General features: G+C 42.8%; 1 protein-coding gene across 2 annotated transcripts in view; it reads right to left on the reverse strand.

Moving 5' to 3' along the window:
- The window catches only part of wls (Wnt ligand secretion mediator), a 31,136-nt gene extending 5,002 nt beyond the window's left edge, over positions 1-26,134 (reverse strand). The window contains exons 1-12 of one of the 2 annotated variants that reach the window (XM_084182912.1): positions 25,895-26,114; positions 23,053-23,325; positions 15,990-16,114; positions 15,593-15,754; positions 15,214-15,350; positions 12,352-12,520; positions 9,548-9,645; positions 9,363-9,426; positions 8,235-8,378; positions 7,951-8,034; positions 7,585-7,738; positions 5,308-5,392 (exon numbers count right to left, since the gene is read on the reverse strand). In XM_084182912.1, the coding sequence (XP_084039038.1) occupies positions 5,310-5,392; positions 7,585-7,738; positions 7,951-8,034; positions 8,235-8,378; positions 9,363-9,426; positions 9,548-9,645; positions 12,352-12,520; positions 15,214-15,350; positions 15,593-15,754; positions 15,990-16,114; positions 23,053-23,325; positions 25,895-26,000 (1,599 nt within the window). In that variant the 5' untranslated portion in view covers positions 26,001-26,114 and the 3' untranslated portion in view covers positions 5,308-5,309. Of the gene's footprint in view, positions 1-5,307; positions 5,393-7,584; positions 7,739-7,950; positions 8,035-8,234; positions 8,379-9,362; positions 9,427-9,547; positions 9,646-12,351; positions 12,521-15,213; positions 15,351-15,592; positions 15,755-15,989; positions 16,115-23,052; positions 23,326-25,894 lie in introns of both variants that reach the window. The other variant, XM_084182911.1, reaches the window with a different exon arrangement.
- Positions 26,135-26,801: the final 667 nt, after the last annotated feature.

Below are 26,801 nucleotides of genomic sequence, written 5' to 3' on the forward strand. Positions count from 1 at the left end.
GGTGGTGCGGTCTGCCGAACGCATTATCAGGGGCAAACTACCCGCCTCCAAGACACATACAGCACCCGATGTCAAAGGAAGGCCAAAAAGATCATCAAGGACATCAACCACCCGAGCCACTGCCTGTTCACCCCGCTATCATCCAGAAGGCGAGGTCAGTACAGGTGCATCAAAGCTGGGACCAAGAGAATGTAAAACAGCTTTTATCTCAAGGCCATCAGACTGTTAAATAGCCATCACTAGCACATGAGGCTGCTGCTGCCTATTGAAATCACTGGCCACTTTAAGAAATGGAACACTAGTCACTTTAATAATGTTTACAGTCACTTTAATAATGTTTACATATCTTGCACTACTCATCTCATATGTACAGTGGGGGAAAAAAGTATTTAGTCAGCCACCAATTGTGCAAGTTCTCCCACTTAAAAAGATGAGAGAGGCCTGTAATTTTCATCATAGGTACACGTCAACTATGACAGACAAAATGAGAGAAAAAAAATCAAGAAAATCACATTGTAGGATTTTTAATGAATTTATTTGCAAATTATGGTGGAAAATAAGTATTTGGTCAATAGCAAAAGTTTCTCAATACTATGTTATATACCCTTTGTTGGCAATGACAAAGGTCAAACGTTTTCTGTAAGTCTTCACAAGGTTTTCACACACTGTTGCTGGTATTTTGGCCCATTCCTCCATGCAGATCTCCTCTAGAGCAGTGATGTTTTGGGGCTGTCGCTGGGTAACACAGACTTTCAACTCCCTCCAAAGATTTTCTATGGGGTTGAGATCTGGAGACTGGCTAGGCCACTCCAGGACCTTGAAATGCTTCTTACGAAGCCACTCCTTCGTTGCCCGGGCGGTGTGTTTGGGATCATTGTCATGCTGAAAGACCCAGCCACGTTTCATCTTCAATGCCCTTGCTGATGGAAGGAGGTTTTCACTCAAAATCTCACGATACATGGCCCCATTCATTCTTTCCTTTACACGGATCAGTCGTCCTGGTCCCTTTGCAGAAAAACAGCCCCAAAGCATGATGTTTCCACCCCCATGCTTCACAGTAGGTATGGTGTTCTTTGGATGCAACTCAGCATTCTTTGTCCTCCAAACACGATGAGTTGAGTTTTTACCAAAAAGTTCTATTTTGGTTTCATCTGACCATATGACATTCTCCCAATCCTCTTCTGGATCATCAAAATGCACTCTAGCAAACTTCAGACGGGCCTGGACATGTACTGGCTTAAGCAGGGGGACACGTCTGGCACTGCAGGATTTGAGTCCCTGGCGGCATAGTGTGTTACTGATGGTAGGCTTTGTTACTTTGGTCCCAGCTCTCTGCAGGTCATTCACTAGGTCCCCCCGTGTGGTTCTGGGATTTTTGCTCACCATTCTTGTGATCATTTTGACCCCACGGGGTGAGATCTTGCGTGGAGCCCCAGATCGAGGGAGATTATCAGTGGTCTTGTATGTCTTCCATTTCCTAATAATTGCTCCCACAGTTGATTTCTTCAAACCAAGCTACTTACCTATTGCAGATTCAGTCTTCCCAGCCTGGTGCAGGTCTACAATTTTGTTTCTGGTGTCCATTGACAGCTCTTTGGTCTTGGCCATAGTGGAGTTTGGAGTGTGACTGTTTGAGGTTGTGGACAGGTGACTTTTACACTGATAACAAGTTCAAACAGGTGCCATTAATACAGGTAACGAGTGGAGGACAGAGGAGCCTCTTAAAGAAGAAGTTACAGGTCTGTGAGAGCCAGAAATCTTGCTTGTTTGTAGGTGACCAAATCCTTATTTTCCACCATAATTTGCAAATAAATTCATTAAAAATCCTACAATGTGATTTTCTGGATTTTTTTTCTCAATTTGTCTATCATAGTTGACGTGTACCTATGATGAAAATTACAGGCCTCATCTTTTTAAGTGGGAGAACTTGCACAATTGGTGGCTGACTAAATACTTTTTTCCCCCACTGTATATACTGTATTCTATTCTATAATTTTCTACTGTATCTTAGTCCATGCCGCTCTGTCATTGCTTGTCCATATACAGTTGAAGTCAGAAGTTTACATACAGTGAGGGGAAAAAGTATTTGATCCCCTGCTGATTTTGTACGTTTGCCCACTGACAAAGAAATTATCAGTCTATAATTTTAATGGTAGGTTTGTTTGAACAGTGAGAGACAGAATAACAACAAAAAAATCCAGAAAAACACATGTCAAAAATGTTATAAATTGATTTGCATTTTAAATGAGGGAAATAAGTATTTGACCCCCTCTCAATCAGAAAGATTTCTGGCTCCCAGGTGTCTTTTATACAGGTAACGAATTGAGATTAGGAGCACACTCTTAAAGGGAGTGCTCCTAATCTCAGCGTGTTACCTGTATAAAAGACACCTATCCACAGAATCAATCAATCAATCAATCAATCAGATTCCAAACTCTCCACCATGGCCAAGACCAAAGAGCTCTCCAAGGATGTCAGGGACAAGATTGTAGACCTACACAAGGCTACCATCGCCAAGCAGCTTGGTGAGAAGGTGACAACAGTTGGTGCGATTATTCGCAAATGGAAGAAAAACAAATCTCCCTCGGCCTGGGGCTCCATGCAAGATCTCACCTCGTGGAGTTGCAATGATCATGAGAACGGTGAGGAATCAGCCCAGAACTACACGGGAGGATCTTGTCAATGATCTCAAGGCAGCTGGGACCATAGTCACCAAGAAAACAATTGGTAACACACTACGCCGTGAAGGACTGAAATTCTGCAGCGCCCGCAAGGTCCCCCTGCTCAAGAAAGCACATATACAGGGCCGTCTGAAGTTTGCCAATGAACATCTGAATGATTCAGAGGAGAACTGGGTGAAAGTATTGTGGTCAGATGAGACCAAAATCGAGCTCTTTGGCATCAACTCAACTCGCCGTGTTTGGAGGAGGAGGAATGCTGCCTATGACCCCAAGAACACCATCCCCACCGTCAAACATGGAGGTGGAAACATTATGCTTTGGGGACGGGACAACTTCACTGCATCAAAGGGACGATGGACGGGGTCATGTACCATCAAATCTTGGGTGAGAACCTCCTTCCCTCAGCCAGGGCATTGAAAATGGGTCGTGGATGGGTATTCCAGCATGACAATGACCCAAAACACACAGCCAAGGCAACAAAGGAGTGGCTCAAGAAGAAGCACATTAAGGTCCTGGAGTGGCCTAGCCAGTCTCCAGACCTTAATCCCATAGAAAATCTGTGGAGGGAGCTGAAGGTTCGAGTTGCCAAACATCAGCCTCGAAACCTTAATGACTTGGAGAAGATCTGCAAAGAGGAGTGGAAGAAAATCCCTCCTGAGATGTGTGCAAACCTGGTGGCCAACTACAAGAAACGTCTGACCTCTGTGATTGCCAACAAGGGATTTGCCACCAAGTACTAAGTCATGCTTTGCAGAGGGGTCAAATACTTATTTCCCTCATTAAAATGCAAATCAATTTATAAAAATGCGTTTTTCTGGATTTTTTTGTTGTTATTCTGTCTCTCACTGTTCAAATAAACCTACCATTAAAATTAGACTGATCATGTCTTTGTCAGTGGGCAAACGTACAAAATCAGCAGGGGATCAAATACTTTTTTCCCCTCACTGTACACCTTAGCCAAATACATTTAAACTCAGTTTTTCACAATTCCTGACATTTAATCCCAGTAAAAATTCCCTGTTTTAGGTCACTTTATTTTAGGTATGTGAAATGTCAGGATAATAGTAGAGAGAATTATTTATTTCAGCTTTTGTTTCTTTCATCACATTCCCAGTGGGTCAGAAGTTTATATACACTCAATTAGTATTTGGTAGCATTGCCTTTAAATTGTTTAACTTGGGTCAAACGTTTTGGGTAGCCTTCCACAAGCTTCCCACAATAAGTTGGGTGAATTTTGGCCCATTCCTCCTGACAGAGCTGGTGTAACTGAGTTAGGATTGTAGGCCTCCTTGCTCGCACACACTTTTTCAGTTCTGCCCACACATTTTCTATAGGATTGAGGTCAGGGCTTTGTGATGGCCATTCCAATACCTTGAATTTGTTGTCCTTAAGCCATTTTGCCACAACTTTGGAAGTATGCTTGGAGTCATTGTCCATTTGGAAGACCCATTTGCGACCAAGCTTTAACTTCCTGACTGATGTCTTGAGATGTTGCTTCAATATATCCACATAATTTTCCTTCCTCATGATGCAATCTATTTTTCCTGCAGCAAAGCACCCCCACAGCATGATGCTGCAAGGTCCTTTGCTGTTGTTCTGGGATTTATTTGCACTTTTCGCATCAAAGTACGTTCATCTCTAGGAGACAGAACGCGTCTCCTTCCTGAGTGGTATGACGGCTGTGTGGTCCCATGGTGTTTATACTTGCGTACTATTGTTTGTACAGATGAACGTGGTACCTTCAGGCGTTTGGAAATTGCTCCCAAGGATGAACCAGACTTGTGGAGGTCTACCATTTTTTTTCTTAGGTCTTGGCCGATTTATTTTGATTTTTCCATGATGTCAAGCAAAGAGGCACTGAGTTTGAAGGTAGGCCTTGAAATACATCCACAGGTACACCTCCAATTGACTCAAATGATGTAAATTAGCCTATCAGAAGCTTCTAAAGCCATGACATCATTTTGTTTAAAAGGCACAGTCAACTTAGTGTATGTAAACTTCTGAACCACTGGAATTGTGATACAGTGAATTATAAGTGAAATAATCTGTCTGTAAACAATTGTTGGAAAAATTACTTGTGTCATGCAGAAAGTAGATGTCCTAACTGACTTGCCAAAACTATAGTTTGTTAACAAGACATTTGTGGAGTGGTTGAAAAACGAGTTTTAATGACTCCAACCTAAGTGTATGTAAACTTCCGACTTCAACTAAATGTATATTTTCTTAAATTCCATTCCTTACTAGTTTTGTGTGTATTGGGTATATGTTGTGAAATTGTTAGATATTACTTGTTATATATTACTGCACTGTCGGAGCTAGAAGCACAAGCATTTTGCTACACCCGCTATTACATCTGCTAAATACGTGTATGTGACAAATAAAGTTTGATTTGATGTCAAAGTGGAATTATGTTTTTGACATTTTTAGAAATTAATTAAAAATGAAAGGCTGAAATGTCTTGAGTCAATAAGTATTCAACCCCTTTGTTATGGCAAGCCTAAATAAGTTCAGGAGTAAAAATGTGCTTAACAAGTCACATAATAAGTAGCATGGACTCACTCCATGTGCAATAATAGTGTTTAACATTATTTTTGAATGGCTACCTCATCTCTGTTCCCACACTTACAATTATCTGTAAGGTTCCTCAGTTGAGCAGTGAATTTCAACCACAAAGACCTGGGAGGTTTCCAATGCCTCGAAAAGAATGCCACCTATTGGTAGATGGGTAAAAATAAAAAAGCAGACATTTAATATCCCTTTGAGCATGGTGACGTTATTAATTACACTTTAGATGGTGTATCAATACACCCAGTCACTACAAAGATACAGGCTTCCTTCCTAACTCAGTTGCCGGAGAGGAAGGAAACCACTCAGGGAATTCACCATGAGGCCAATAGAGACTTTAAAACAGAGTTTAATGACTGTGATAGGAGAAAGCCGAGGATGGATTAACAACATTGTAGTTACTCCACAATAATAACTTAATTGACAAAGTGAAAATAAGGAAGCCTGTACAGAATAAAAAATTACCAAAACATGCATCCTGTTTGCAACAAGGCAAATTAAAGTAATACTGCAAATGTGGCAAAGCAATTAACAGTTTGTCCTGAATACAAAGTGTTCTGTTTGGGGAAAATCCAATCCAACACAATATGGAGTACCACTCATGTTATTGGTATACTTCGTTAATCGTTAAGGACTGGGGAGTTTTTCAGGATAAAAAATAAAAGGAATGGAGCTAAGCACAGGCAAAATCCTGGAGGAAAACCTGGTTGCCTGCTTTCTACCAGACACTGGGAGATGAATTCACCTTTCAGCAGGACAATAACTTCAAACACAAGGCCAAATCTACACTGGAGTTGCTTACCAAGAAGTCAGTGAATGTTCCTGAGTGGCCGAATTACAGTTGACTTAAATCTGCTTGAAATTAAATAGCAAGACTTGAAAATGGTTGTCTAGAAATGATCAACAACCAATTTGACAGATCTTGAAGAATTTTGAAAATAAATGGCCAAATATTATACAATCCAGGTGTGCAAAGCTCTTAAGATTTACCCAGAAAGACACACAGCTGTAATCGCTGCCAAAGGTGATTCTAACATACAGTGGGGGAAAAAAGTATTTAGTCAGCCACCAATTGTGCAAGTTCTCCCACTTAAAAAGATGAGAGAGGCCTGTAATTTTCATCATAGGTACACGTCAACTATGACAGACAAATTTAGATTTTTTTTCTCCAGAAAATCACATTGTAGGATTTTTTTATGAATTTATTTGCAAATTCTGGTGGAAAATAAGTATTTGGTCACCTACAAACAAGCAAGATTTCTGGCTCTCACAGACCTGTAACTTCTTCTTTAAGAGGCTCCTCTGTCCTCCACTCGTTACCTGTATTAATGCACCGGTTTGAACTTGTTATCAGTATAAAAGACACCTGTCCACAACCTCAAACAGTCACACTCCAAACTCCACTATGGCCAAGACCAAAGAGCTGTCAAAGGACACCAGAAACAAAATTGTAGACCTGCACCAGGCTGGGAAGACTGAATCTGCAATAGGTAAGCAGCTTGGTTTGAAGAAATCAACTGTGGGAGCAATTATTAGGAAATGGAAGACATACAAGACCACTGATAATCTCCCTCGATCTGGGGCTCTGCGCAAGATCTCACCCCGTTGGGTCAAAATGATCACAAGAACGGTGAGCAAAAATCCCAGAACCACACGGGGGGACCCTCCTCAGGTCCGGTTCTGAAGGCACTGTATAATTTTTTGGGGTCAAGGGCCCCCTAGCGGCCAGGGGCCCTAAGCGACCACTTATGTTGTTTATGCCTGGAACCGGCCCTGAGGAGGGGCAACCTGAACCTGAAGTCAATAAGAAAACCTTAATTTCTGTTTCTGTTGAAAAGCATTGACTTGGACTTATTTTGTCTGAGTTCCCCGCAATGTGCAAACTTTTTAAGACAGCTTTTATTGAACTTTTTCCTCATTTCATGCCTTCTGCTTCACGAAAGACGGCATACTTTATTACTTTGTCTTTTGAAACTGTGCAATGCAAAAAGGGAAATCTAAGCAAGCCTAATAAATATCTTACATTCTGTGATAAAATTAGTGTTTTATTTCTATTTTTTACTTACCATATATAAAGTCATTGGCAGATAATTTTGCTTAATTTAATCTAAAAAGGTTTATCTTATTTCAAGATACATTTAAAAATTACATAAAAATTAAAATGTAAGATATTTAACTTTTAGATATTTTAACTTAATCGTCACAAAAGGAGACACTGCTGTGTGTTATTATTTTCTCTGTACAGTAAAGTTTATTGAGACTATTATGATGCACTTAAATAAAATGTTTGACCTACTGACAGAGTTGACTATTAGAGGCAGATGTTAGTTGTACTCACCGCTGGACTGCTCGTCTCCGTAGCGTTTGTGTGAGGGAGCATACAGGAACATGATGGCGAACACGTAGAGGTTCCACATGCCGTAGATCCCCGTGAAGAAGGCACTGTTCACCTGCACCGTGTAGTCTCCCCAGTGCCAGTGGCCCTCGTTCACCTAGACACCCACAATATGCGGTGTGTTCAGTAGGTACAAAACGTAAGCAAAAACACCATGAAACCCTGAACTTGTCCAATAAGAAACACTTGTTTTCATTTTTCCGGTTTAAAACATTTAGCTACGGAGTGCCCTAATGAACATGCTTAAAAACCTAATCCTCTCCAGAGGATTCTGGGATACCCCTGGAGTCACACTAAGACAGAACTTACCTGACTGATGATGAAGAAGATGACTGTCATGGCAGCACAGGTCAGAGTGACCAACATGAGGAACTTGAACCGGAAGATTAGGCCCTGAGAGAGGAAGATTAAAGTTACTATTACTTTCCATGAAAAAGGAAACACACACGTGAAATTTCTTGAGAAGACACATATTTAGATACACCCGGTACACACGCACACAAATTTAGACAGGCAGAAAAAACACAACAAATATATGTATAAAAACGCACTTTTAGGTGCACAAATGTATACACACAAAAACAGACACACACCTCATAGTGTAGGCGTCTTGCCTTGGACATGGCGGGCAGGGAGGACCTCTTCCCACTGATGTTGCGGAACACTTGGAACACCATGAAGCACAGGAAGAGGAAGTACAGACAGGCACAGATCCCCGCCACGATGATGAACGCCATCTGTTATCAACCTCAGTCAAGGAGGGAACTAGCATGGTGATGCTAATAGAGCATAGCTTAATAAATCGTTACGATATTACTCAACAAACTGAAAGACTAACTGTAACAGAGAAACAGGACCGAACATAACTGAAGCGCCATCATTTGGGAATCGCTGCCCTTACTTTAGATATGGACGCCCAGCCTTAGCTCAACGTACATTTTCCAACAGACTGATAGAAACCAATGGCTGGCTTCGGACAGCTTAATTCTAGGAACACTAAGTAGAAAAAAATAGAAACCTCCTCGGCTGAAAGGTTCTAAAAGCTAGTGAATATGCCATGTTCTACTTCCAGGCTTGATAGAGATGGCTGTCTTTTCACAGGGCTTTCTTCTTCCACTGGACTGGAGAGTGAGCAAGAAAGAAAGAGCGTGGGAGAGAAAGAGGGAATGCTAGAGGGAGAGAGCAAGAGTGAAGGAGAGAGCGAGATGCACCAAGAGACTCTTGCTGCCACAAGTTATTGATGGGGGGGGGGGGGGGGGGGGTGTGTACTGATGAATCTTGCATCAACTAGGCCTGTGGGTTTCCCTACTGCAGCTCTCCTCCACACACAGTGAGGAGGCAGAGGGGAGACCCAGGAGAGAGATGGCCCAAGGCAGGAGTAGGCACTGCCAGCAACACTGAATTATTCCTCCATCCTCACTGCAGCACAGAACACAGTGGAGAGGACCTCAGGGACAGCCTGTGACTGATGGAGGAGGCGTGCTCTGATTAATGTTAGTATGTCTCTGTCAAATATTGACATACAATCTGTCCCTATGTTACAATGAAATGAAAGAGAGATCAGATAAATTATAATTATAGGATACACTGGGAGCTTAAAATGGGGATATACAGTACAATGGCATGGACACATTCTTTTTCAGACTTACAAGGGATAATTCATCCCTAGTTTAGTCTCCCTTGGTCTGTCCACTTAAGGTAAGGAGTAATCAAAAGGATACAGCCAACTCAGTCCCCACGTCGGAAGCCCAAATACTGTAGAAAGGGTTCTTCAACTGGACTCCCCTGGTGGGAAAAACAAATATGTCAGAAATGGTCCCTGCAGAATTGTGGCGGTAACCTTTAAATACGTTTTATTTTGACAGTGTGACGAAGGAACTGTGTTGTGTGTGTGTTTCAGCCTCACCTCTCACACATGTCGAAGATGAAGAGGCAGAAGGAGCCGAAGACAATGGGTCCCACCTGCTTCCAGTAGATTGAGAAACGGTTCCTCTCCATCTGGTCCTGAGGAAGGGGTAATGATAAAGACAGAACAGAAAGACAAGAGAGGAGGGATGAAATGACAAAACAAGTTAGAAAACAATCCTGGTCTAAACAAACCATGTATCTACATCAGAAAGTGTTCACACCCCTTGACTTTTTCCACATGTTGTTATGTGACAGCCTGCATTTAAATGGATTACATTTCCATTTTTTTTCACTGGCCTACACAAAAAAAAACATAATGTCAAAGTGGAAATACGTTTTTAGAATTTTTTACAAATGAATTAAAAATGAAAAGCTGAAATGTCTTGAGTCAATAAGTATTCAACCCATTTGTTATGGCAAGCCTAAATACGTTCAACGGTAAAATAATAATGAGTTGCATGGACATGTGGGCAATAATAGTGTTTAACATTATGTTCGAATGACTACCTCATCTCTGTACCCCACACATACAATTATCTGTAAGGTCCCTCAGTCCAGCAGTGTATTTCAAACAGATTCAACCACAAAGACCAAGGAGACTTTCCAATGACTCGCAAAGGGCACCTATTGGTAGATGAGAAGGAAGGAAACCGCTCAGGGAATTCACCATGAGGCCAATAGTGACTTTAAAACAGTTACAGAGTTCAATGGCTGTGACAGGAGAAAACTGAGGATGGATTAACAACATTGTAGTTATTCCACAATACTAACCTAATTGACAGAGTGAAAATAAGGAAGCCTGTACAGAATAAAAATGTTCCAAAGCATCCTGTTTGCAACAAGGCACTAACGTAACACTGCAAAAAACATTTTGTTCTGAATACAAAGTGTTATGTTTGGAGAAAATCCATTACAACACATTACTGTGTACCACTCTCCATATTTCAAGCATAGTGGTGGCTGCATCATGTTATGTGTATGCTTGAAATCGTTCAGGACTGGGGAGTTTTTCAGGATAGAAATAAACGGAATGGAGCTAAGCACAGGCAAAATCCTGGAGGAAAACCTGGTTCAGTCTGCTTTCTAACAGACACTGGAAAATGAATTCACCTTTCAGCAGGACAATAACCTAAAACACAAGGCCAAATCTACACTGGAGTTACTTACCAAGACAGTGAATGTTCCTGAGTGGCCGAGTTACAGTTTTGACTTTAATCTACTTGAAAGTCTATGGCAAGACCTAAAAATGGTTGTCTAGCAATGATCAACAACCAACTTGACAGAGCTTGAAGAATTTAGAAAATAATAAAATGGGCAAATGTCGCACAATCCAGGTGTGTAAAGCTCTTAGACTTACCCAGAAAGACTCACAGCTAATTTGGTGTTTACCACAAAGGTCACAATACCATGACAGACCTATCCTTCTATAACTTTTATTTATCATAGCAGATAGCCAGACACTAAGCAGCATAAAAGGTTTTAGGACTATGGATACAAAGTAATACGAAGTCATACTAAGTCCATGGATACTAATTCAAACCGCTCGCCCACGCGACGCCATACACGTGGTCTGCGATTGTTAGGCCGGTTGGACGTACTGCCAAATTCTCTGAAACGACATTGGTGGCGGCTTTCTGTATAAGCACTTTGTGACATCTGCTGATGTAAAAAGGGCTTTATAAATCAATTTGATTGATTGATTAATTATGGTAGAGAAATGAACATTCAATTCTCTGGCAACAGCTCTGGTGGACATTCCTGCAGTCAGCATGCCAATTGCACCCTCCCTCAAAACTTGAGACTCCTGTGGCATTGTGTTGTGTGACAAAACTGTACATTTTAGAGTGGCCTTTTATTGCCTCATGCACAAGGTGCACCTGTGTAATGATGATCATGCTGTTTAATCAGCTTCTTGATATGCCACACCTGTCAGGGGATGGATTGTCTTGTCAAGGAGAAAGGCTCACTAACAGAGATGTAAACAAATTTGGGCACAACATTTGAGAGAAATAAGCTTTTTGTGCACATGTAACATTTCTGGGATCTTTTATTTCAGCTCATGAAACCAGCACTTTACATGCTGCGTTTATATTTTTGTTCAGTGTATTTGACCCTGCTGGTCATCTATGAACGTTTGAACATCTTGAAGAACGATCTGGCCTTAATGGCCATGTACTTTTATACTGTAATCTCCACCCGGCACAGCCAGAAGAGGACTGGCCTCCCCTCAGAGCCTGGTTCCACTCTAGGTTTCTTCCCTGGTTCCTGTCTTTCTAGGGAGTTTTTCCTAGCCACCGTGCTTCTACATCTGCATTGCTTGCTGGTTGGGGTTTTAGGCTGGGTTTCTGTATAAGCACTTTGTGACATCTGCTGATGTAAAAATAACTTTATAAATACATTTGATTTGATAGGCAATGTTACCACTTTCGCGTAGACTGCATTCACGGTAAACGCTGCATATGTCAGCTCAATCGGAAATTACCTTTGAATGTCAACCGCGCTACAACGGTGATCTTCCGCACTACAGATTGAATCAAGCCCTAAGTCATACTAAGTCAATGGATACTAATTCAATGGATACTAATTCATACTAAGTCAATGGACACTAAGTCAATGGATACTAATGAATACTAAGTCAATGGATACTAATTCAATGCATACTAATTCAATGGATACTAAGTCAATGGATACTAAGTCGCATTAACTCAATTGATACTAAGTAATTAGCTCGATGGATACTAAGTCATTAGCTAAATGGATACTAAGTCGGTGAGAAGAAAGGTGAAGAGACAGGCGACAGACCATGAGGTGCTCTCCACAGAAGATGATCCAGAAGGAGAGCAGCATGGCGTAGAAGATGCCCTGCCGGATGTCCCCGAACAGCAGCATCCAGGTCCAGTTGAAGCCCACAGAGAACCACTCCACCGGGATGTTGATGAAGGTCATGCACAAGCCCAGTGCAAAGATCACCCTGGAGGACACATCATCAACTCCATCATCATCATCAAAATCATTATTATCACCACTACCACCATCATGATCAACATGATCATCAACATAAAAACAAATATCAATCATCGTCATTAATAGCATACTTCATTAACATAATGCTCACAATCAATATAAATCACTATAGACATTACTTTTTTTTTTAAATCAGCAGAATTGTTAAAAGGTTGGGCTCAGATACTTTAACACGTTCTTTCAACTCAACATAGCCAAACAAAAATCGGACAGAAATGTCACCGGAGAACTCATAACATGGGGTCAGACATAGGGGAGACCCATCTCATTAGACTGCTAAGGGAGACATAGTCGGGGGAGTCTCTCTGTGGAGACTCCATAGTCCAACTACCTAACCACTGGGGAGACTCCATAGCCACTAGGGAGACTCCATAGCCCACCTCCATAGCCACTAGGGAGACTCCATAGCCCACCTCCATAGCCACTGGGGAGACTCCATAGCCACTAGGGAGACTCCATAGTCCACCTCCATAACAACTGGGGAGACTCCATAGTCCACCTCCATAACAACTGGGGAGACTCCATAGTCCACCTCCATAGCCACTGGGGAGACTCCATAGTCCACCTCCATAACAACTGGGGAGACTCCACCTCCCTGACCACTGGACCACACTGCTGGCTTTGATAAATCACTGCGGGTAAAATAAATAAATATCAACCTAATAAGGCTTCTCTGTTCAATGGCTGCAAGTCCTTACATGCTGGGACAAGATGAAAGGATAATCACAAAGAGGATGGGAGGAAGGCAGGGGAGTGGGTGAGGGATAGAGAGGGGGGTGTAATGCAGGGAGCGGGTGAGGGATAGAGAGGGGGGTGTAATGCAGGGAGCGGGTGAGGGATAGAGAGGGGGGTGTAATACAGGGAGCGGGAAGGAGGGGTGCAGTGCGGGCTGAGAGTGGGGGAATTGTGTGTGTGTGTGTGGATGAGGGTTTGCAATTGACTCTAAAAACATTAATCACATTCCAGAAGAGTCGGCAGCGAGAACCGTTCCGGCATGTTCTACCGAGTGAACAGTGAGACCACATTGGGCTGGTATGCAGGGAATGTCCTGCGCTCTGCGACTATACAGTCGTGAGAGAGGAGGTGTATATAAAGAAGAGCACTTAAACTAAACAAGCTGCAGAGTTAGCTACATAACTCGTAAGAGAGGCCTCAACTTACAGCACACTTGAATGTTTGTGTAGTAAATTATTAGTTTTTTGTGCTCAAGTACTTTGAAAAACAATACAACACGATGACCACCACGCCTTAGGATACAGTTCTCTTTTAATAACTAAACTAAACAGAATAAAATATAGCTTTAGTGGAAACAGACTTCAGGCATAGATAAATTGATTCTTCGAGTACTTTATATTTTTCCAGGAAACCTTTCCAAGTAGTCCACCAGCAATTAATTGTGTTAAATACTGATAATGACAATGTACTTTCGGTTTGGAAAGAGAACCGTATCCTGAGGCATGGTGGTCATCGAGTTGTTTTGTTTTTCAAAGGTCTTGAGCACAAAAACCTAAATAATCCACTACACAAACATTCAAGTGCTTTTAACAAATCCGGTGTCAACCACCTTGCTCATTCAGTCAACTGACTTTTCTTACATAGACAATAATGTAATATTGGCCCAGTTCCCACGAATCCCACCATCAGAGACAGCAGGGAGCCTAAGTACCTATGAGAGGCATTTCCCCATTACATCTCTTGTTAGTTCTAAAATAAAAGTTATCCGATAAGATTTCCATCTCAACACCTCTAAGGAATAGCATGACGGCTTCACCAAAGCTTTTACAGCATGAACATTTTTTATCTCCTCTCCACAAATAGAGTTCGAGTGCCATTTCCTGAGAACTCTGCGGCCATTTGGGAATGAGGGCTCTGAGCCGAAGACCAAGGACAAGATGGAGAGAGTGAGGAAAGATTGAGGTGGAAGTGTTAGTTGTGTGCTAGAAGACTGTGTTACACGCTTTACGCCTCAACGAACGTTCCTGTGGTGTTGAACGCAGAGACATACTGATACGCTCTCCCCTCACTGCAGGGGGTAAACTAAACTGAACCTTTAGCTCCCTGCACAGGGTATCATTCTACACTACATTGGTACATCATTGCAATCTGGTGTTAGTTATCATTTTAGTTAGAAAAAGCTACATTTGGTTCTAATTTTTATTAAACAGTGTAGCTGCTGCTCTAGGATCAATTTAGCCTTTTAGATCATGATGAATACGAGTGCATGCACAAAGGGGAGCTGATCCTAGATCAGCAATCCTACTCTGAGATGCTTTGTGAATACGGACCCAGGACACTGCGCACTGAGAAGATCTGACCTAGATGCACAGTTCATCCATAGTTAATCTAATGACATGTCTCTTCCTGTACTAATGTTACCATAAGCACTAGGCCTAACTGGTATCCACTGGGGTTACTGGGTTTTACCCTGGCTGAAGGTTTGACTTGTGTGTATAGCTAGGACAAGGACATCCATGCATTTTGGATTAGAGATACATTCTTAATTCACACAATCTACATGGTGCGCCAGCGCACAAAGCAACCAATGTCAATGGATGACTGAACTCTGTTTTGACGCCAAATTTGAATATAGAACAAAGAAACATCCCGTTTACAGTACAATAAACAATATGGCCGCCTTACTTTTCCAACAGCACAGGGGGTCGTGTCATCAGGGTGATGCGTCTCCAGTACCACACCATGATGATGAGGATGCTGGGTGTGAGAAAGGTCTTCATGGCGAACCACACCTTGGTGAAACCGCCGTTCTGATGGATACCCTGATAGGATAGGAAATTAAACGTTAGCCACAGTCTTTCACACAGTTCATCTCAACATCTTGTTTTGCCATTTTGACGATCAGTTTGGACAAAATCAAAAACCGAACCAAAGTATTTTCACACTTTGGGCGTGTGAAGCCTCGATAGTAAAGAATATTTGATAATCAAGGATATATTATAGTCTCTCCCAACTGAGAGGAGACGGGGCGATATGGAAGAGATGTGTGGTAGAGAATGCTCACCACCAGGCGGATGTCCTTGATCTCACCGATGCCCACGTTGATCTTCTTGCGTTCGCTGACGGGCAGGCGGATGTTGAGCAGGTAGTACTTGTGGGCCACGTTGCCCAGCTCCATGAAGGGCAGCAGGTCACACTCATAGTAGCGGCCCTCATTCTCATACGTCTACAGGACACAAGATGATAACGGTAAGAGATATCCAATTGGACAACAACTCAACTTATATGGATTTCTTCTTTTACACAAAAATAATCTGATGAGCTGAAACGATGGGACTTTGAGAGACTGATTAATACCTGAAAAATCAAGTGTGAGCAATCAGATGGCAAAATTAAACAAAAGCCAGTAGCACAACAGATATTGAGGACTGGAAGTGTTGAGCACTCCACAAAGTGTTTACCTTGGTGGTGGTGAAGTTGCAGCTGAGCTTCCTCTGTTCTATGGAGTGGGCCATCTCTGTCCACTCGCTGAGCGTGTCATCCCTGTAGGCCAAACCCACGTCGATGGTGGCCAATGCTCCATCCTCTGTAGGGGGAAAATGTCAACATATCACACTTTAGGGTGATCTGAATGTTCAAAAGGTTCACAAATTGACCAACTACCAAACTTTATATAGATACCAGTTATGGAGACTTCATTACAATGACACATCTATCCTGTTTTTGATCTATGCAGGTCTGAACAAGCAGATCAGCATTTAAGGGGGAATTTGCAATTAATTAAATTCTCCATTTACACCTGCTCAACTTAAATTTGTAGCTTTGACATCAATACATCTGTGTAAACCAGCGATGACTGGGATGAAATAAGTCTCTGATGACAGAGAGACAGTCTTTTTGGTAAGAGGCTAGCTCTCAATTGACCAAAGGGGGCCCAAGGGGGCTTACAATGGTCCCCGTCTTGGCTTATCAGCTTTTGGCTTTTCAGCTGAACATATGGATTGCAGCTGGCTCCATGTGAACTACAATCCCCACGCTCGGTTTTAAAGTTTAGAAACATTAACAATCCTCGCTTGCGATACGGTTTTGGAAACATTTGGATTTTAACTTTCATACCAGCGAGAACTAATCTTTCAAATACAAAAGATACACTTACAATACACAGTTTAGCAAAGTAGCACCCGACTCTTTTCACACACTGCCTCCAGCCGAGGTAGGACACATACTCTCACCTTGTGCTCGCATTTCCATTGGACCATTCCATTCCACATTTACGGCTGGATCGCATGAGTTTCTCAAAATACAGCCGGATGCAACTTTGCTAAACTGGGTACAGTAAGTGTATATTTTGTATTAGAATAATAATTTCTCGCTTATAGAAAAGTTAAGTTCTAAATGTTTCCCAAACCATATAGCGTTGCGAGGCATATTTGCATTTAAACAGAGCATTTGGTTAGAGTCGGGCAGCGTCGGGACATTTGCCTCAGGCAGCATATAGCTATGTGGAATGACCCAATGGAATGCAATGGAACTGGAGTCATGATAAGGGGTAGGAAGAGGCCAGAGAGGGAGCAACGTCTGGACCTGTGAAAAGGATGCATATCTCTGCTAAACATAAGATCTGATAAGAGCAACACTGGGTAATTTTAAGGCTGTCAAATCACCCGACACATCATTTGCTTTCACTTAGTGTGAATGAAATGTTATCATTTCCCATGCATATGCATCAACATCCATTAAAGACAAAGAGTGCAAGTCTAAACTACTCCAAAGGCTACAAATGTGACACTGGGCTCATTGGGCTGATGAAAGGGATAGTTCAACCCACAAAAAGGGCTGTGCCTACAGATAGAGAGCTTTCGCCCTGCCCCTGCCCACACCTCCAGAAACCCCTTAAAGCTATGGATCTGGATCACGTTCTGCGCATTTGTTATTTTACGCACACATTAGTTTTACTAACGTAGCTGCTGTTCATACTTCGCCTCCCTTCACGTTTCGCTCTTCAAAGCCAATTTATGCTTGCTCAGGTAATGTGATCTGGAGGCTCCGTACAGAAGGTGTGACGCAATTGCGGAGCCACCAAAGGCGAGCTCCGTACCGCATCGCCGTGCACCTACCGTCAACCAACATTTTCATGAGGTCCTGTATAAACACAAACTCAATTACAACTTCCTTCACAACAGCTCTTCAATGTGTAGCGCAAGAAGTATGAATCCCCTTAATTCTGCAGTGGCCTTATCACAGTAAATGCTGTACGGCCACTGCAGACGTTGGATTGACCATGCAGTGGCCGTACAGCCTCTTCTGAACCATGATGACGTAGCCTATGTCTCTGCCTCGTATTTCTCAACAGCTGAAATAAAAAGCCTGAGGCAATTTGAATGAACATTCCAAAACATGTATACGAAGGCTACAACCTTCTCGGTCTGTCTGTTGTCATGTAGATTGCAGTTGACTGCCTGTCTGCCTCCTGTGCAGCATAGCCAATGTTTGCAATGATGATGAAAGAAAAATAACATTCAATCACTAATTGTCTTGCTGCGTTCCACCTCTGGGCAGCCGAACGTTCTAGGCAGCCGGGCATGTATCCAGATCGATAATTTTTTTTTAAATATCTGACAATGGGCAAGTTCCATATTTATGCCATATAGTGATATCTTGGAGAGAGTAAATAGCTGCATTTACCTCAGCAGCTAAGAATAACATGAAATTGGCTAGACTACCTGTTTGTGTCTTGCTTATGTTTGAAATACTGACAAAGTTTGTACGATCAAGTTGATAATGCATATTGTGTAAAATATGTAATTAACCTACTACCCTCCTGCAAAAAAAGGACATGAAATCGCGCTTATGATTACCAAGGCATGTTATAACAGTTTTGTGGACGACATTAAGTTTGTAAGCTACACCAGTGACCAGAGGCGATCAAGGAGGGGGGAGCGGCAGCGGAGCACTCAGCAGCCGCTACGTAGGCAGCGGAGTGGGTACTCAACTACGTAAAAAAGAAATAATCCTGCACATGCGCAGAAATATCCATATATTTTTTGCCTTAGGAAATTGGGATACAGAAACTCCATATCCGTAGCCACTCCATTTTATGTCCTTAAATGTGACTCATTTGATCGTTTGAGGTATGAAAACGTTGGAGAAACTTTCAAGTTGGGGTGAACTATCCCTTCAACCTTCAAAGTATGTAGGAAAGAAAGAAACCATGTCATCAAAAACACTATCAGAACAGATGCACCAAAACCTCTCACCTGCATGCCATGTTGATCCAAAAATAGTCCAAGGATGATCAATGATCTGAAACATTTCCCTGTTGAGGGGCTTAAAGCTATTTTACGTACATGTACGTAAGGCCTTGAGTTCAGTCTACTACTACACAGTGGGTAATGATACTATAGGCCTGACTTGAAGGTGAAACCTTTCAGAGCTGAACCTCGTTTTAAGTGCTTTAAGAAACAAAATGGGAGTGAGCATGCCAAGACAGGCTTTAGATCACATTGCAAAGGCAAAGTGTTCTGTACTTCCCCCTTCCAAACAGACTCTTGTGCAGTTATGAAACAAGCTGGAGAGCACTGAAAGAAACCCGGTGGCCTGACCGGGAGAGGGGGAAGAGAGGAAAAGAGGGGGGGGGGGGGGGTTATTGGCAGTCCTCTCTCCTCTACCGTCTCCCCGAACCCCTCTATCCCTCCCCTCTCAAGCGAACACTACCAAAGATCCTGAATGTCAGCTTACCGCACACAAACATTCCACCCCAGTCCAGCGCCCATCGCCACAGTGACTAAGCCTTCTCAACAGCTGTGTTATTGCTGGACCCCTGCCAGGGGTGATTGGAGCCGGGGTAGAGTGGGGTGGGGGAGGAAGAAAGGGGGTCAATTCATCTCAGGGACCAGCTTTATAACACCAAGTGGCCAAGGTGCTGTTGGGGGGCTTCTTTACACATTCCGCAATAGTCACATGACTGAGGAGTAGAATCCCCTTACCTTTGGTATGGTACTGTCTAACCCTTTGGTATGGTACTGTCTAACCCTTTGGCATGGTACTGTCTAACCCTTTGGCATGGTACTGTCTAACCCTTTGGCATGGTACTGTCTAACCCTTTGGCATGGTACTGTCTAACCCTTTGGCATGGTACTGTCTAACCCTTTGGCATGGTACTGTCTAACCCTTTGACATGGTACTGTCTAACCCTTTGGCATGGTACGGTCTAACCCTTTGGCATGGTACTGTCTAACCCTTTGGCATGGTACTGTCTAACCCTTTGGCATGGTACTGTCTAACCCTTTGGCATGGTACTGTCTAACCCTTTGGCATGGTACTGTCTAACCCTTTGGCATGGTACTGTCTAACCCTTTGGCATGGTACTGTCTAAAGAAAGTGGTTCTGGTTGAGTTATAGACAGAGGCCATTTTGTCAGACACTGAGAGCTCTGATTCTTTGCTTACCTGTCAGCCAGAGAGATTTGGATGCCGTGAGAAAGTAATAACCTAGAGCGCTGTCAATAGACTGCTGGAACTCCTCAACCTAGAGCTGTCAATAGACTGCTGGAACTCCTCAACCTAGAGCTGTCAATAGACTGCTGGAACTCCTCAACCTAGAGCTGTCAATAGACTGCTGGAACTCCTCAACCTAGAGCTGTCAATAGACTGCTGGAACTCCTCAACCTAGAGCTGTCAATAGACTGCTGGAACTCCTCAACCTAGAGCTGTCAATAGACTGGCTGGAACTCCTCTTCCTTGAACAAACTAGCGCTCCACTCCTTGTTAATGTAACAGTGGTTGTTTGCAGAGCTAGACTCGCATGAAGAGTATTCCTGCCTGAAACTATCTGACCTCTGTTGAGACCAAAAAGAGACCTAGAGTTCAACGAGCTAATATGATCTTGAGTTGCAAGGACAACCTGGATTTGATTTGCGATCGGTTACATTACAGCTACACGTTTCAGCACTGAAGTTGAATATGTCGTTTGATATGCAGCTGCTTGCCATTTTCGTCCCGGATGTCTAGCTCTCCTCCGCGGCTCGGTCATTGGCAGCTGTTGGCATCAAGGTGATCATTAGGCCCTTGCCTCAGGGCCCGCGGCCAGGCACATTAACACTGCTGGCAAATGATCAGAGGTAGTCTGCCTGGCCCCGGCTGCCCCAGTGGCTCAGAGTGGGGTGGATAACAGTCCCATTCCACAGCATCTGTGTGGGTGGAATTCTGGGACGGAGTGGTGAATCACAGACTAATCTGGCAGCGCAAGCTGTAAACAACCCCAACAATTTCATGCTTGGGACAGGAACTTATTTCTTTTTTTTACGACTCGACACTGACGAGTATACACTGAAACATGACTTGGTTTATATGGGAATAAACCGTATAAACCTCACTCAAACAAGATAGAAAATATAAAATGTATGTTTTGTCGTAGTAAAATGCAACTTCACTGCTCACAAGCGTACTTCGCAACATATCTTTGGTGAGAGGAGGAAGTTACACAGTTCCCCAACTGGAGGCCCACAGGTGATTTTATTTGGCCACCCCAAGTTTTTATTGTTGGACATAACACCAGCAAATCATCTCCATGTGATTTTCATTTTGAAAATCTGTTCCAAACTACTCCCACGCATAATAGAGAGATATATGTGATTTTTTTTTTTACATTTTTGTCATTTAGCAGACGCTCTTATCCAGAGCGACTTACAGGAGCAATTAGGGTTAAGTGCCTTGCTCAAGGGCACATCGACAGATTTTTCACCTAGTCGGCTCGGGGATTAGAACCAGCGACCTTTCGGTTACTGGCACAACGCTCTTAACCACTAAGCTACCTGCCGCCCCATACACTCTTTTGATCATACACAAAATGTAAGCAAGGTTTGAAATTATTGTGTTTTAGTCAAAAGTTATATCAGTTTGTGCTTCTTGCGGTCAATTTGCAGTCGACAAATTATTTGTAATTATGTTCCGGCCCCCTGACCATCCACTCAACAACAAAAAAATACGGCCCGCGGCTGAATGTAGTTGATGATCCCTGCTGTACAACCGCTGCTAAGCCAGCTATGAAATCTGTTACACAACATAAGAAGAAGTTGGGCTCTGCCTCCCTCCATCCAAATGGCTCCTGGAGCTTAAAAGAGTGTTCTGATCACATTCCCAGGCCGGCCCAGCCCACCAATCCCCCTTCATTAGACCTCTTCATTATACCTCTAATCCCTTCTTTCACAGCCCCAGACCTGGCGCAGCGCAAAGCGACGATCTGCCCAGTCAGTGCCGCCTCCTTCTTACCAACCACACACTCAAGAGACATTCCACTCGCTACAGTGCTACAGAAGGGAGAAGCAAGCCCAACATTCCATACTACCCTTCCCTTTATCCCAGGCCAGACGAGGGTTGCCTAGTCTTAATCCTTCTCTGAATGTGAGAACTGTGCACACTTCCAAATCAAACCCTCATCCCTACACCTAATATTTTCAGGTAGATCTGGGAGAACAGACTGGATTGATGTAAGAAAGATGGTGACCTTTTCCCATGTATAGTACCATATTGTAATAGGTATACAGGAAGTGCATTGGGTTCAGATTGGAATTGGGCACAGATCTGACTTATACCATGTTCAGATAAGGACGTGGCCAACCATTCCTGATCTGAACGTAAAGGAATGTTAAGAAGATACAGGGAGGTGCGGGATGTCTGCTTTGATGAGCAAAAGGATGGGGGAAAAACTAGCCTTCATCAGATCAGGCACAAGTTAATTGAGCAAACACCTGCTGCTGAAAATAACTCAATATTTCAGGGCTTTTGTGTTTGTTTTCAAATGTTACATTGACCTCTACAATGGAGAGTGAGACACTCATCCCCAACCCTCACTGAGTGACGTACCATATACCATGTTACAATTCGTCTTGTGGATAGCCAGGAGAAAATGTGACATATTTGCTCAGCAGTGTTATTCCACTGCATACTAGGGAATTCCAAAGCTATCAGCTTCCAAATTGAGACAGCCCACCACAGTTCGAGCCTCCCCCAACTACCTGTTCTATAGAGACTATTAGCCTCTGACATGGATCTCTGAGGCTTGTATCACTAGGGAGAACCAGCACATCCGTCATCGTTAGGCCTTCCTCTCAGCGTGAGAGAAATCCAATCTACTGGGGAGAGAAAAGGCACATTCCTCTGGAGGCTCATGGGACAAAAGCAGGCAACAGCCTGAGGTGACGTAGAGGGACACTAATATCAACAGTATCTATAGACACATCTGAATACTTTAGAATTGGATCCACAGAGAGTGTAAAAGATAAAGGACACATACTTCAGAGGTCATAGAGCTGCATGGACTGGTGAGTCCTCATGAGTCATGATACAACACAGACAGACAAACCAGACAAAGACTGACAGAAAGACTGCCAGACAATATACAAAGACAACAGACAGACAACACAAACACACAAAAACAGACAAAGATCAACAAGGTAAAAATGTCACGGACTCCTGAAATAACACAATTGATACACAATGAATCCTAACAAGAACTGTCGCTCACCTATCTGGTTGTACATCTTGAAAGCAATGTCAAACTGTAGGATGACCAGCATAAACTGGAACCAGGGGCTCATCTCCTTGTTGGGCAGGGGGATATGGACGGCAAACACAATGTTGTTGGCCTCAATCTTCTTGGCCATGGCCTCGTCAAAGTCCCGGATCTTGTCGCACTGGTTAGGGCCCCAGGGCATGAACCATTTGGTGCTCTGGTGGTGTTTGACCGTATCCACACATTTGGTGGCCAGGTAGTGGACCGCTGTGGTGGGGCTGGGCGCTACATGGAGAGGAAAAGAGACGTTAGCCTGGGTAATTGCTTGCTAGGTTACTGCCCGGTTACAGTGTTAGCTACCCTAGATACATAAGTAGTCCTATTCATCTGTCCTGAGGATGACACCTTTCGTGTAGAAAATAAATATATATATATTTGATGAAATGAGCGGTAAATAGTATTTTGGGGATTTAAAATTGTAATTTTTGGTGGCTGACCACATCGTTCCACAATTTTGTTGCGTTCTTATTTCAATGCTCTATGTGTATCCTTTTAGTATTGTGCTGAAAAGTGCAATCGTGTGGAATTTTGAAACAACTTTGTATTCTATAACGTGTATGTGCCTCACAAAGTGTGTCTACTTTCAGTGAATTCATAGTTAGGCTAAAGGTGAAGTTAAAAACAATCCATTTTCATAATCAAAGCTTTGTCCTGGAGTTTAAGATGTGTCAGACAGCTATCAAGCTCAACAAAGTAGGTATACATGAAGACGTTTTGCTATGGTTTTTGTTTATTGTCAAAAACAGTAAAATAAAATTTCACCCACAAAATGACCTAGCCAAATCCTGCATTAACAAAGTGCCAATTATTTCTAACCATGTTGACAGAACACCCTGTAGCAAGGCCCAATCCCTTTGAAACTAGCTGCCGGGAAAGGCCCCAGCACACAATACTGTAATGTATTGGTAATAGGTAAAAACAAGAGACAGACCCTCAGGGCCAGAGACAGACGTCAGCCATGGCCAAAAAAGCATGAGCGACTTTTCCCTTCATCAATATATCCCCCTAAATTCAGGGGTAATTAACTAATCCCTGCTAGGAATACATCAGTACCACTATAATCAATGATTAGCTCAAAGGGAAGTCATTTGAGACACCAACAACAATCCACCGTTTCACATTAGTTACTTACGTGCTCAAATATCATACACCTTTTATGTTTTATCCACAGACGAAAACAGCTAAAACAAGGAAACATGTCCGATTGCGAGGCCCTGGTCTGTGCAGATGGTCTCCATTACCAGCTGATGTCGAGACAATTTATTTACTCTTAATAGAGTAACTGAAAAAACATACCACAACATAAAAGCACCCTTGAGGCTAGGCCTTTGGCACCCGCTCATAAAACTAATCAGGCCATCTTGAGAAGAGCATCAACTATCTCTCTCTCTGTGTGTGTGTGTGTGTGTGTGTGTGTGTGTGTGTGTGTGTGTCTTCTTAGCTAGGTGCGCCAGTGTCACCTCACAATGGACTTAGGCCTACTCAGGAACAAGCACACAGACACACCAAATTGAATTAAACCAGCTCTACTGAACCCCTCAGAGTTCAATTATCCTGTGACCCTAAGATTCCGGGCACACAACGCTCCTCCAGTTTCCACCTCAGTGTTTCCGCAATAACGTCCGCCTCTCTGCCCAGTGACCTCATGCCGTGTCGGAGTTGTCCAATAACAGGGGGAGATGAACGCCTTTCTACTCAATTACCCTGGCTTGCCCCGGCCACCAAGCAAATACAAAGGCATCCGGCTTCATTAAAACTATCTAAGGCAGGAGAGTCCTAAACAAGCTAATTTGTATCAGTAGCCATCCAGCTCTGGAGAGGAGACTGACTGAGTGGAGAAAGTTTTCCCCCAAACTAACCAGATAGGAATCTGTAACAACAGGCCTTATAGGACTCAACTATTGTGACATTGAGCTTGTGTAGGAGTATCTGTGTGTGTGTGTAGGCACATGGGAAAAAAGCTGACAGCAACTCTGGTGTAGTCCTTGAGGCAGAACACCATTTTGACAGCTGTGTGTGTGTGTGTGTGTGTGTGTGTGTGTGTGTGTGTGTGTGTGTGTCAGTGGAGAGTAGAGCCATGCAAATGGAACCGGCAGGAGAAGAGGAAATATGCAATGCTGAGAGGGGTTTGGGATTTGAGGGGGATGCAAGGGGGACTGCCTGCCTGGGGCCACGGAGACAGACTTAATGAGGGGAAGGAGGAGAGCAGACATTCTGTGTTGAATCAAAGTTCAAGATAAACACCAATTCCTATGGTGTTTTACAGGAATAGAGGTTATTATTATTGGAAAAACAAACTCATTTGCCAATTAAAAGTGAATTAACTCGATACTTTACAATAAGTTTTATGAAATAGGGAAGTTGTTTGTGTATTATTAATGGAAATTTTACAATGTTTCAAGACCACATTAAACCACGCAACGTCAACACAGATGAAAAGATTGAGTTGGAGACGAATACGTTCTTTTTCTTAAAACTTTGACGAGTTCAAAACTTCGTTAAAGGCTACATTGTTAATAGTTACATAGGCAAAACTTTTACATGACAAGATGAAGCATGCTACTAAGGCAAGCCCTACAGTCGCCATACTGTTCCATTTTATAACAAAACATAGATGTTTTAAAAAAATACAATCCTCTTTAAAATGATATTGTCTAAAGAACTAAGTTGTTTTCATTATTTGATACCTAGAATATTCGATCATCTATAAATCGTGGTTATTCAACCGCGGATATCGCATAACAAAGCCAAAGGTTGCAACAAAAAGGAATACAATTGGAAAAACCATGCTTACCAATCAAGCCTCCGACCATAAAAGAAAACGCTTGGAATAAAAGCAGAATCACTCCCACGATCACCAACTTTTTGGTGCTCATGTTTTCAATAATTGCACCGGCCATCTTAAAAAGTTGAAGAAAATCACACCGAGTGAGAAATCGGGACGAAAGTCACCGCATCTAGCTAGTACTGCAGCGACCGAGATTGAGGAAGGCTGGCCCCGCACTGCCTTGCTTGCAATTCAACTTGGAAGAAGGACTAAACCTACAATCACATGACGGAATAGCACCCCTGCCTATGCCTGCGGAACACTACACTGAAGGATCTGTGGAGCGCCGCCGCATTGCAATAGAGGTTCGTAATGCAGGTTACCGTGTCATTAAATGCCCGAATAATAATAGCCCCTATTGTGCCAGGGCTATGCAAAGGAATGTTTTCAGTGAAGCTTGAAAAGTGTTCTGATCTTAACTTGATTTTTCCCTTCTTTGGAAATGTTAATAACTCTATTAGTTCATAAATGTCCATAGCCTTAATGTGTGATGTTTATGGATAAGCTTCCACAAAATGTTTCCTAAATGAAATGTATGAATATAGACTGTAGGAGGAAGATATTTCATCCAAATTAATTGAATGCAAAGTATGGACTCAAGTCCTTTATGCAAATATTAAAGTCTATGCACACTATACTGTTTTGTAGTGTGATCCCATCTCTGTCTGCGGTGCCCAAGATGATCTTGGCTACAACGCGACTATCCATTTTTTATATAGTACTGGAGGCGAGCTGCAGCGCGCGGGCAATGAGTGGGTGTATCTGGTAAGCGGTTTAAGGCCGAATTGACTGTGTCCCCATCCCATTTTGCTTGGTGAAAAGAGAAGCCTAGTCAAAGAAAGATATAGGCTACAGTGACAATGGTGCACAACCT

This window comes from Coregonus lavaretus (assembly GCF_964263955.1).
Source record: "Coregonus lavaretus genome assembly, chromosome: 19".
Lineage (NCBI taxonomy): Eukaryota > Metazoa > Chordata > Actinopteri > Salmoniformes > Salmonidae > Coregonus > Coregonus lavaretus.